At 33.8% G+C, this 12,941-nt stretch overlaps 1 protein-coding gene across 3 annotated transcripts in view; it reads left to right on the plus strand.

Moving 5' to 3' along the window:
- The window catches only part of eml2 (EMAP like 2), a 28,437-nt gene extending 17,726 nt beyond the window's left edge, over nucleotides 1–10,711 (plus strand). For all 3 annotated transcript variants that reach the window (XM_056473546.1, XM_056473547.1, XM_056473548.1), the window contains 15 exons: nucleotides 668–737; nucleotides 2,231–2,341; nucleotides 2,506–2,601; nucleotides 4,002–4,136; nucleotides 4,375–4,474; nucleotides 4,688–4,842; nucleotides 5,121–5,246; nucleotides 6,017–6,148; nucleotides 6,498–6,565; nucleotides 7,180–7,268; nucleotides 7,898–7,995; nucleotides 8,098–8,185; nucleotides 8,274–8,369; nucleotides 9,628–9,758; nucleotides 10,101–10,711. In XM_056473546.1, coding sequence (XP_056329521.1) covers nucleotides 668–737; nucleotides 2,231–2,341; nucleotides 2,506–2,601; nucleotides 4,002–4,136; nucleotides 4,375–4,474; nucleotides 4,688–4,842; nucleotides 5,121–5,246; nucleotides 6,017–6,148; nucleotides 6,498–6,565; nucleotides 7,180–7,268; nucleotides 7,898–7,995; nucleotides 8,098–8,185; nucleotides 8,274–8,369; nucleotides 9,628–9,758; nucleotides 10,101–10,226 — 1,621 coding nt within the window. In that variant the 3' untranslated portion in view covers nucleotides 10,227–10,711. The remainder of the gene's footprint in view (nucleotides 1–667; nucleotides 738–2,230; nucleotides 2,342–2,505; nucleotides 2,602–4,001; nucleotides 4,137–4,374; nucleotides 4,475–4,687; nucleotides 4,843–5,120; nucleotides 5,247–6,016; nucleotides 6,149–6,497; nucleotides 6,566–7,179; nucleotides 7,269–7,897; nucleotides 7,996–8,097; nucleotides 8,186–8,273; nucleotides 8,370–9,627; nucleotides 9,759–10,100) is intronic.
- Nucleotides 10,712–12,941: the final 2,230 nt, after the last annotated feature.

Genomic DNA, 12,941 nt, shown 5'->3' on the forward strand with positions numbered 1-12,941 from the left:
ACTTATTGAATGCATATGTTTAAAAGCAGATGACCACCTTCTGAATGACCCTTCTTGTAATATTTTTTTGTATCATCTATAGGAAGGCATTTTTTTCTTAATATATAATGTTTCTTGTAAGAAAGAGAAGTTTTATAGAAGTTAGTGTTTTAGTAATAATTAAATGAATTATTCCACAACACTATCTCACGTTTTAAATGTTGTATTTGTTTTTATTTTTTATCACTATAACTTCTGTTTCTATATCTAAAATTGTCAGTTTTTAATCTACTTATTATAGAACATAATTTAGATTCTTATTGATATTATTTTATTTTTTTATAGTCACAGGGAGTTGTAAGCATTTCAGTGCATATCGTACGGTGTATGACTGTGTATTTGACAAATAAATTAGAATTTGAATTGGAAATCTGCTGCAACAGAATGTGAACAGGCTATTTGTGGTAAAATATTAGCTAATTATCATTTGTTGCTAATTAAAATAACACTGGAATGCTCTCTCTCTCTGTGACTGACAGAGCCCCTGCTGGTTTGCAAAACAGTTGCAGTCTGTTTACTGCTTTTTTTGGGATTGGACTGCATTCATTTGCTGTTCCCTGGAGAGCAAGAGAGTGGAATGGGAAATCTTTTCTGACAAGCACTGATCCTGTCAATGTTCTCTTTGCAGTTTGGCCATCCATCCAGACATGGTCACCATAGCAACAGGACAAGTTGCCGGAACATCCAAAGACGGCAAAGTTCGTTCACATTTGCATTCTGTGGCAGTGTGATGATTTTTTTTTTATTTTTTATTTTTTGGATGCATTGAATTGATCAAAAGTATGAAATATGACGATAATGTTATTAAACACATTTATTTCAGGTAAATTTTGTTATTTGAGCTTTCTAGTTTTTTTAGTTATTATTTGTTTTTATTTTTTTATCAAAGGCTCTTAAACAGTTTTTTTATTTCATTAAACAAATATGTTTTAAATTAAATAGTTTCTATAAATGTTTATAAAATGAAGTGTATTAATAAATATAATATAATTTGTTAAAAATACTTTATTAAAACCAAACATAATTAATATTTTTCTAAAGTAAATTAAATAGATAAATTAAATAGATTTTTAAATAATAAAATGAAATGTGCATAAAGCAAAGTGTATTAGAATGATTACTGAAGGATAATGTGACAATGGAATAATGGCTGTTGAATAGTTTGCGTTATCACATGAGTAAATAACATATTACATTACATTTAAATATAAAACAAACATTTCACAAGGTAAAATAATATTACTTTCATGATATTACTAATTTTGTTTTTAAATGCTGACTTGGTGAGCATGAGATCGTTAGGATAATGGGGGTAACCGTCAACTAAACATAACATGAAGACTTTGCCTAAACTGAAAAGAAAACATTTTAAACAATCAACTTATTTAATTCAGGTAGTTGCAAAAAAAAAGACAAAATTCCTATTATCGCATGGTTTAATCAGATGTACTAAATAACTAAAATAAAAAACAAAGTTATACATATTAAAATTAAAACAAAAATAAAGGTATGCAAAAACATCTAGCTATTAATAAAAAAACAGAAGTCCATCCCAATTGAATATATCATTTAGAATAAAAAAAAAAACATTTACAAAATCATTAGTCTATAAGCATAAACATTAGAATATTCTGACAAAAAAAGCAAGGCCATAACCATGTTTTCCACATCTATACAGTTTAAACCCCCCTTTAGAAAATTTTTTTTCAAATATGAGAAAGTCTTATTTGTTTTATTTCGGCTAGATTAAAAGCAGTGTTGATTTTTTTTAAAACCATTTTAAGGTCAAAATTATTAGCCCCTTTAAGTTACAGTATATATGTTTTTGATAGTCTACAGAACAAACCATCATTATACAATAACTTGCCTAATTACCCTAACCTGTCTAGTTAACCTAATTAACCTAGTTAAGCCTTTAAATGTCACTTTAAGCTGTATAGAAGTGTCTTGAAAAATGTGAAGTAAAAAAATGATTTACTGTCATCATGGCAAAGATTAAAAAAAATCAGTTATTAGAAATGAGGAATGTGTTGAAAAATAAAAAGCGGACTAATAATTCTGACTTCAACTGTATTTACGACTTTCTATTGTGGAAAACGCATGAATGATTCATTCAGTGTTTTCAATTCAATTTAAAAAATTACATCAATCCTATACAGTACACACAACTCAATCATTGTTTTCCCATCAGGCTCTGCCACCTCATGTCCGTGTCTGGGACTCTGTCAGTCTGAACACTCTTCATGTGATTGGAGCAGGTGTGTTCGACCGAGCCGTCACCTGTGTTGCCTTCTCAAAGTCGGTAAGCTAACTTTTATATAGTTTTTTGGATAAATCATCCGTGTGCTTTGCTGCCTTGCTGCATATGGGGAAAAGTGCACAATGGGTATAACATAATGAATATTTGATGAACGGCTGAATGAACAATGGTGTTTTACATGGATATAATACTACTCCTCTTCACAGAATGGTGGAGCTCATTTGTGTGCGGTTGACGATGCAAATGATCACATTTTGTCAGTTTGGGACTGGCAGAAAGAAAAGCAGCTGGCCGAGGTTAAGGTGAGGTGACATATGGTAGTTGAAGAATAAATTTCTAGTTTTCCTATGAAATGTATTCTTTTTTCGAATATTTAACAGAGCAAGGAAACTAGTATTTGTTTCACAGTATTTATTATTCTATTTTTCTTCTGGAAAATGTTGTTTCTTTTAGTTTTACTAAAATAAAGGCATATTTGCTTTTTTATTTTAATGTTAATATTACAAGCCCACTTAAATTACTGTAATTTAGCTTGAATAAAAAAATATCAATTTATAACTTATCTTCCCTAGTTAACATAATTGACCTAGTTAAACCTTTCAATTGCACTTTAAGGTGAATAATACTAGTATCTTGTAAAATATTATGTACTGTCATTGTGGCAAAAGACAAAAGAAATTAATTATTAGTAATAAGTTTAAAACTTTTTTTAGCTTTAAAATGTGTTGGAAGAAAATCCCTTTAGGTATATAAAGCTAAATTTGTCTTAAATATTAAATATTTCAGTCCCTCTCTCCCCCTCTAATTTCATTTTAATTTTAGTTTTCTGATATTCAGCTTAACAAAATGTAGAAGCGAGTGTTTTTAGCTGGCTTGAGAGGCTCTTAATCACCATCATTGGATTCTAACTTTTTATAGATATTGAATATATGGAAATGTCCACTGCTCGCATCCGTGGTTACTATTCTTTTAATTATTAATTTTGAGCTGGCCTAATATTACCCTTACTTAACCTTCAATACATATATGGTTTATTGCTCTTTTTGGTGTGGAATTTTATGTTTTATTCTTTTTATTCTTCAGCTTTTGCTTTCTATTGTCACTATTATTGTTGTTGGCATTAATATTTTTTATTATTACATGTATTTTTTATGCACACTGCTATATGCTGATCATCTACATCATGTTTTTTCACATAATTCACATAATAAGTTGGTTTCACATAATTCACAATAAAAGATGTGGTTATGGCTTTATTTAATAACAGAAACCTGTGTAAAACCCTGCCCACTAATGTCCAGCACCATGATGCCTTTTGGACATTTTCATTGGGTTTGTCTTAGTCTTGTAATGTCTTGGGGCCGATTATGAAATTATGTTCACCAATCTTTCTTATTTTTTAATCCCTTTATTTTTAACCACTAAGCTTGTTTATATTATCTAACACCGCCTTTTTTCTTTTTGGTTTACAATCGAATCAATTGTAGATGGTCAAAACATTTTTTTCAACATTTGACTGTTTAGGTAGATTTGAAAGTATATAAAACGTTTAAAATGCTAAAAATCTGAACATGTATATGACCATTGTAATGGTGTGCTACGGTCACAGAATCTCTTGGATTATTGGAACATAGTAAGTGTTTATGACAAAGGAAGAATGCCCCTCACTTTGTGTCTTTTGTGTCACCCACTATTTATGCAGTGCTCTAATGACTCTGTTTTGGGTGCCGTCTTCCACCCCATGGAGGCAAATCTTATTGTCACCTGCGGGAAGTCTCACATCAACTTCTGGACAGTGGAAGGAAGTACTCTCACTAAACGCCAGGGACTGTTTGAGGTCTGTGAGATTTACTTTTCCTACTGAAATGCAAAATCAGCTTTGGGATATCTTCCAGTTTATTGCCTATGTATAAAGTGCATATATTATTAGTGTACTAGTTTATCATTTGTTTGGATTGTACATTTCTAATTATTTTAATACAAAGACAGCATAGGATGATATATTTGAGTTTATTACCCGAATGTGACTTAATGTTGTTTTATTGATTTTGTGTTTATGTCTGTGCTGCCTTCAGAAACATGAAAAACCCAAGTATGTACTTTGCATTGCTTTTGCTGAAAATGGAGATGCAATTACTGGAGATTCAAGCGGGAACATCTACATCTGGGCTAAAGGTCAGGAAATAATTATGCCATTACATATTCATATTTAGATTAAATATATATTTATATACAAGTGTTTCCAAATGCTATATTTTAGCTCTAAATTGTTTAATTTGTTTAGTTAAAGAAAAAAATAGCACATTCCCCAATTTGACTTCTGTTGGTGGATATTTTCTGTTATAGTGAGCCAATGTTTTGATAGTAAACTCTTTTTTTTTTTTAAAGGTGGTAACCGGATCAGCAGGGTGGTTTCTGGAGCTCATGAGGGTGGCATCTTCTCTTTGTGTGTGCTGAAGGATGGGACGCTAGTTTCCGGAGGAGGGAAAGACCGCAAGGTTCTGCTGTGGGACCATGATTACCGCAAGAAGAGCGAGATGGAGGTGAAGCTGATTTCTGTTCTTTTACTTCAGTAAAAAGATCTTTCTAATGAAATCCAGCGAGTAAAAATAAAATAGATTCAGATTTTTGGGAGACTGCCATATACACTAAAATACAGCTTTTATTGTTTTGATTTAATGAAATGTAATCCAAGCATTGTGTTTGTCATATTTATTAGACCTAACTAAATCAGCACTCAACTGAAAACAATTTCTACAAATCATATTTTACAAAAATGTACATTTTACATATTGTTCAGTATATTTTTCTTTTCAATTAGGTTCCTGAGGCGTTTGGCCCCGTCCGCACTCTGGCTGAAGGAAAACAGGATGAATTGTTTGTGGGAACAACCCGAAACGCTGTTCTACGCGGCTCTTTCTCTGGTTCTCTCACTCCTATCGTTCAGGTACAGGTTGTCAGATGATATTATTTTGTAAATAGATAACCCGTTTTTAAATGACTATACTGCAGTTTTTATTGGCCAAAAACACAGATTTAAACAGGAAGAGAGCATGATATAGAGAGCTGTATATAAAGCTGCCAGCTATATTTATATAAGTTATTAGTTAATCGAGTCAACCCTACCATGCCTAAAATAGATTATACATCAATACAGCCTGTCAGAATTAATCATGTGCAACCTGATATTAAGTGTTTCAATCATTTTGCAAAAAATATGAGTTCAAATATATATCTTGTATATCTTGAGTCCACAGATGTTCACTGCATAGAGCCGTATATAATGCAGCAATAATAACCTATCATCATTATCACCGTTATGAAAGCGTTTATGGGATTTTTTTTTGTATACATTTAACATATGATATAGTTAATATCACACATCTTATATTAAGCAACATCTTATATTGTTCCTGAATTAATCTGCTTTTGAACAAATCGAGTAAATCGGGAGTTCGATGATCCATTCATAAAGACAGCCATATATTAAGTTGAAAAAAAGATTTATTATTGATTCAGACAGGGACTTGTGCCACCTGCTGGCGGATTTGATCAAGTGGCCAACACAAAAACACTTAACAAAATATTAATATTTGTAATTCTTTATTACAAAAAAACCCCAAATGACATTAACAATTTTTTTCAATATTGTACAATTCTAAAACTACTTTATTTATTTAGAATTAAAGTGATTCTTACTCTGGTGTCTCTGTAAAGGGTCACACTGATGAGCTGTGGGGTTTGGATGTTCATCCCAGCACTGAGCAGTTTGTGACATGTGGTCAAGACAAGCAGGTCTGTCTGTGGGACACCTGTTCCCATCTGCCTTTGTGGACCAAGGCCATCGAGGTCTGTCTGAACTGTCTCTGTTCACATTTTCATTACAGTAATAAGTAAACATAATCATTGATCTCACTTTTCAGTTTTATTTATATATTTCAGTTATTTAAACAACAGCTTTAGGCATATTTGGAATGTTTTTATGCATATTTTTACAAATTACAATATAATATTTTATAATTTATTATATTTTTTACAGGGGGAAAATATATTTTTGGTTTAATATTTATTAAAATATTCAAATATATTGCATGTGTTTAAAATATTTGGTTAAATTAATTTTTTGAATGTAATATTTATATAAAAAATTTGATAATTCATTAATTAATTTTTTAAAATATGTTTATGATTATTGTAGGACCCTGCACGTTCTGTTGGATTTCATCCCAGTGGCACGGTGGTTGCTGTGGGAACGATGACAGCAAAGTATGTTTGCACATGAAAACTTATAATGCATTTATACTTTATATCTGATTTCAAGTATTTATCACCTCTCAACCATAGATCACGCATCAGATACAGTTCAGAATCAGAATTTTTAGCCCCCCCGTAATTTCTGTTTAACGGAGAGAAGATTTTTTTCAACACATTTCTAAATATAACAGTTTTAATAACTCATTTCTAATAATTGATTTATTTTATCTTTGCCATGATGACAGTAAATAATATTTGACTAGATATTTTTCAAGACACTTCTATACAGCTTAAAGTGACATTTAAATGTTTAACTAGGTTAATTAGGTTAACAAGGCAGGATAGGGTAATTAGGCAAATTATTGTATAAAGTTGGTTTGTTCTGTAGACTATCGAAAAAAATTGGCTTAAAGGGGCTAATAATTTTGACCTTAAAATGGCTTTAAAAATTTTTAACTGCTTTTATTCTAGTCTAAATAAACGCATAAAAATTTGTGAAAATTTTCTTGTTCTGTTAAACATCATTTGGGAAATATTTTTTACAAATTCATTCAAAGGGGGGCTAATAATTCTCACTTCAACAGGATTGTTAATAACAATTGAACTACTATTTTGCCATCTTGCAGGTGGTTGGTGCTGGACACTGACACTCGTGATCTCGTCTCTATGCATACAGATGGCAATGAAATCATCTCCGTTGTCAAATATTCTCCAGGTTTGTCATTTTCTGATTTTCAGTTGATCCTTTTCTTGTCATAAAAGTCTCAGCACTGCCATTTAAACCCCTGAAAAGATGGATCTCTAGTGTGGTTTGAGTGAAATATAAACATCACAAACCAAATGCATCTAAATGAACCAACAACAAGATCTGACCATAATTTATTTGTGATCAAACATCATACTTTTTTCTTCTTTAAGCTGCAATTTTGCACATTACTGTTCAATACACGCCAACCTGATTTCACCAAGTAGGACATGTTCCCAGATTAACATCAGTGTTGATCCTGGAACAACATTCCAATCAGAATTAAAGGATACGTTTACCTTTTATGTTAAGTTTAGGTTTATGGTTAGGTTTTTGCATTTCTACATAAGTGTTATCCAACTATTATTCCACTCTGATTTTAGGAATAATTTACAGTTGTGGTTGGGTTTAGGGGTAGGGAATAGGTGTGGATTACATTTTCAGGATTTACATGTTCCACGATCAACATAGATGTTAATCCAGGATTGTATCTTCCTTGGCAAAATCATGGCGTGCGTTCAATACAGATCTTTGTTACCCCAGTGTTTAATGTAGTTAAATGTGTCCAAAATCCTCACTCACATCCTATCTGTCCACAGATGGGGCGTACCTGGCTGTAGGATCCCACGATAACTTTGTTTACATCTACTCTGTTACTGAGAACGGCAAGAAATACAGCCGTGTTGGCAAATGTACTGTAAGTTTTGTGTTAATTCATCATCACTTCATGAATCAGTGTTTTTAATTGTATTTAATTAGCCATTAAAAAGCCATTTAATACCATGACCTATATCTGCAGGGACACTCCAGCTTTGTCACTCATCTCGACTGGTCCACCGACAGCCAGTTTATTGTAACCAACTCAGGCGACTATGAGATCTTATACTGTAAGTAGTTTTGTCAGCTCAACACTGCTGTCAGTGAATGGAGCTCAGACGTCATTGTTTTGCTGATCCCATTTTTCCTGTTCAAAAGGGGAGGCATCCAGTGGGAAGCATATTACTAATAATGATATAGTACGTAATCTGGAGTGGGCCACGTCAACCTGTGTGCTGGGATTCAGTGTGTTTGGTGAGTCATATTGACTGTGTATTATATACATACTGTAGGTATCTCTTCATTGATAGTATACTATATATTGTAAAACTGCAGGTTAACTGTGTATATGCTTGATCGCTGTACTGCCCACCATATACTGTATTCAACAACTTGACTCCTTCTGGTTTGGATTGTAATGTAATAATGTTACATTTTGTAAAGCTGCTTTGGAATTATAATTATTGATAAAAGGGCTATACAAAATAAACTTGAATAGGGTATATGCATAGCAAGTGTTTTTCAGCCACCGATAGACATCTGATGATGGTTAATGAGACTATTTTCAATTTCATAAGGTTCCTTTACAGCACAGGTGTCAAAGTCAGTTTCTGGAGTGCTGCAGCTCTGCACAGTTTAGTTCCAATCTCTAATTAAACACACCTAATCCAACTAATTGAGTCCATTAGGCTTGTTTGAAACCTACAGGTAAAGCTGCGGTCACGCTGCACTTTTCTCCCCATAGACTTCCATTCATACGCACGCGAATGCATCAGACCGGAAACGCAAGCTCGTGCAACAAGTTTCGCAGTTCACTGCATTGCAAAGTTCAAGCTTGGTGAACTCTGACCTGCGAAGTCACATCATATGATTGCGTGAGACCAATCGAAGATCAAAACATGATCTCTCTGGACAGGAATTTAAAACATGGACCAATCACTCGCTTTTTTTAACGTCTAATCATCTTGTTTAATCCCGCTCCTTTTCGCAGCGCCATACAGAAGAATTTCGCAAGCTCAAACTGTAGTGTGACCGCAGCATTAGTGTGTTGGAGCAGGGTTGAAAGTTGGAACTAAACTGTGCAGAGCTGCAGCCCTCCATGAACTGACTTTGACACCCCTGCTTTACAGCATCGAAAATGTAATAGACTTCAGCATTCATTTAGTTGTTCAAGCATAAAACGAGTTGAAAGTCTGTTTAAACACAAGCGGCGTCAGGAGCAGCAGGCGAGAATTGAACTGTCATTGAAAATACTGTGGTAAAATCTGTTGTGAAATATAGCTCATCAAATTGAATTAAATATTATTATTAGTTTTTTTTATTTCTGTGGAAAAGGCTATGAAATTACGTTATTAAATGAGAATGTATAATAACATCAGAATGTTTTTTTTTTGAATGGTTTGTCTGTACTTGTTTTTGTTTGAATTGTACCGCAATATATTTTTATTTAATTCAATTAATAACTTTAATTGTTTATTATTAACAATTATTGATTGTTTTGTTTTGTTTGAAGGAATCTGGCCAGACGGTGCTGATGGAACAGACATTAATGCTGTATGCAGGTCACATGACAAAAACCTCCTTGCCTCCGCTGATGATTTCGGCAAAGTGCACTTGTTTTCTAACCCCTGTTCCCAACCAAGGGTGAGCTGTCTTGTTTGAGTATCATAACTTTTGTAGTTTAAATATTGTAGTGGTATAAATAATACTAAAATTATTTGCGTTTTATTTGTTTTACTAAAACAATCGGTCAGAAAGCTCTAACAGCACCTGACCCTGGCAACAACATAGCAGCCCACCAGAATAAACTAATAACCAATTGGCAACATGCCAGCAACCACCCAGAATAATCTAGTAACTGCATAGTAACACTCTCTAGCAACAGCTCGGAATTCAATGGATTGGTTTTATTGACCTGTAACAGCCATTGTTATATTTGCCATTTAAATTAAAAATTAATAATTATATATAATTTTTTATCTGCAGGCTCCCAGCCATATCTATGGTGGGCACAGCAGCCATGTGACCAATGTTGCCTTTCTGCATGACGACAGTCATCTTATTTCTACCGGTGGGAAGGACACAAGCATTCTTCAATGGGTGCTGGCTTAATCTGATCCGAGTCCTCACTGTAAACTCCTGCCCACTAGAGGGCAGCACTGCTGTGCCTAATTCTCTGCTGTCTGTTTGCCTGTTTTGTGTACTGTATTATTAGGTTTTCCATTACGTGCTGGTCCAGAGTCAGTTTTGCCTCTTGCCCAGTTGTAATTATGGGGATTGTCTGAGGGGTAGAGGCTGAGCTAGCAATTGGTGAACTCTAAAGTGAGTTGAATGACCACTAGAAGGAGCTCTGGTGCAGGAGAAGAAGCATGTTGTCCACTGTTGACACTATTTATGCCTATTTAAAGAGTTTTAGCTGCTATTTGTGTTGCCGAAGCCTATAGAAATACATAATGCTGTCACTTAGTGGAGGCTGTATTTTAATATTGGAAGTACATGATAATGTTGTGGCACTTAGCTTTTGATGCATATCTAGGGGTGAACTTAAGCTGTGCTTTGCCTTTAATTTGTTAATAAAGTTTCTCATAATGAATTTACTCCAATAATAAGTGTTGTACGTTTATCATTTTGATATTTGGTATATACAGTATGAAGAGTTCAGATGCAAAAACCTCTAAGTGCCATCTGAAATTTTCCTCTAACGACTGTATTTTTCCTACCCTTGTATGTTTATTCAGTTAGTTAACTTTAAAGGCAATGAAAATAATCTATTCTTTGCATTAAGAGGAAAATGACTGAAATGACACACAACAGCCTTCGAAAAATGCAAATCTTAGATGAAAATTTCAGATGGCACTTAGAGGAGTTTTCATCTAAACTCTGCATATACTGTACAGTTGAAGTCAAAATCAGTAACCCTCCTGTCAATTTGTAATTCTTTTACAAATATTTCTCAAGTGCTATTTAATTGAGTTTTTTTTTTCTACATAATAAATTTAATAATTCATTTCTAAATAAATAACTAAAATATTTTGCCTTAGCCATGATGACAGTACATATATATTTATTAATTTTGCAAGATACTAGTACTCAGTTAAAGTGCCATTTAAAGGCTTAACTAGGTTAACTAGAAGAGTTTGGTTAAATAGGTAAGTTACTGGATAACATAATTTAAGGGCGCTAAAAATATTGACCTTAAAAAATGTTTAAAAATATTTAAATCTGCATTCCAGCCAAACTAAAAGAAACAACACTTTCTCCAGAAGAAATAAACATAATAGGAAATACTATGAAAATTTCCTTGCTCCATTAAGCACTGGGAAATATTTTTAAAAGAATACAAATTTCACTTGGCTAATCATTTTACTGTAAACTGTATAAGCACATACAAATAATAAACTATAGTACTTCAGTTTATATAGATAATATTAAAACTCATGTGACCCAAAAGCTCTGTTGCTGTTTTTTTGGTCACAGTCTCGCTTTTTACTCTCCTACCCGAGGCTTATTCAGGAGTACGTATTGTATTTACAGCCAACATTTACGTGGAGACTGTCGGAAAGGTCATCGGTTAAAACCTTACAACATAAACAAGCACCTTTGTTGTTGAACATTGCAAGTGCTGACATCCAGTTCAGAACAAATCCCCCGTGCTGTGTGCATCTGGCCCTATTTTGGGCCAAATAACTATTATTTGGTGTTCATTTCAGTACTGTTTCCTCACGCCAGGTCTCATTCGATAATATGTGTGGGCGCATAAACAGACTGTCCTAGTAGTTCCCAGAGGCATGGATTGCTTTAGCAAATGATGAGACCGCAGAATATCTGGCCTTCTTTTCCTTCTCTCTAATCAAAACTTAAGTGTCTTTGCAATTGAATGGAGAAAGTGTCAGCAATGTTCTTTACACCCATGCACCCTTTTCTGTGTTGTTCCAGCTGAGCACAGCATGGAGGCAGAGCGAGGTCTAGCATCAGTTTACACCAACAAAATGCCTCTCTTTTAATTTCCGACTTTATCAGATGATTACTAATTAATTGGGCCTTGCAGCAGTCAAATTCTCTGATGTCCGTGGTGCAAATGCCTTCACCATGACATACTTCAGCTCTAGAATAAAACATATATTCCTAACATTTATTAGCTAACAGCGTTCAAAGAGGAAGTGCACATCTTGGATAATTGGTTGCTCGGCAACGACACAGCAGATATTGGCTTTTAAAGCTCTTGTGTGTGGGAGCGTTAATCTACAGCTCTCCAGCTCCTGAATGCAAGAGAAATAATATCTGCTTCTTAGCAAAATGAAAAGCTTTTCCCTCTTTTTAGACAAACACGTCTTGGGAAGAATTAGCCGGATGCCGCTCTCTGTGATGAACAGCGACTTCAAGTGCTTTCAGTCTGAGATTAAAGCCAGCGGAAGCTCAGAATAGACCTCCTTTTAAGGCATAAAAAGTGGAGGTATCTGTTCAGTAATCGTGTTCCTCCTGATTCTGTCCACTGTTCCAACATGTTAAACATTAATACTCAGAAATATCAAAACTGTCTCTTGAATGCATCCTCTTCGCATGTGGCAATGCTGTGCATCAACAAGCTCTTTCAACCAGATAAAGTCCAGTTCACATCAAGACTGATGATCATCTGCCTTACTTTTTATGAAAGAGCCGGGCAAACCATGTGTGACTATAGGGAGATTTCCTATGTCTGTTATCCCAGCTAACAAATTTTATGTTCTGATGTTCTTCTTTGCTTTGGAAAAAGTGATTTTCTTTTCCAAAACCTTCCTGCAACGTTATTTTAACATAAATTTTGTTTAAAATACAACATTCTAGAAA

The sequence above is a fragment of the Danio aesculapii genome, chromosome 15 (assembly GCF_903798145.1).
Source record: "Danio aesculapii chromosome 15, fDanAes4.1, whole genome shotgun sequence".
NCBI classification, from domain to species: Eukaryota; Metazoa; Chordata; class Actinopteri; order Cypriniformes; family Danionidae; genus Danio; species Danio aesculapii.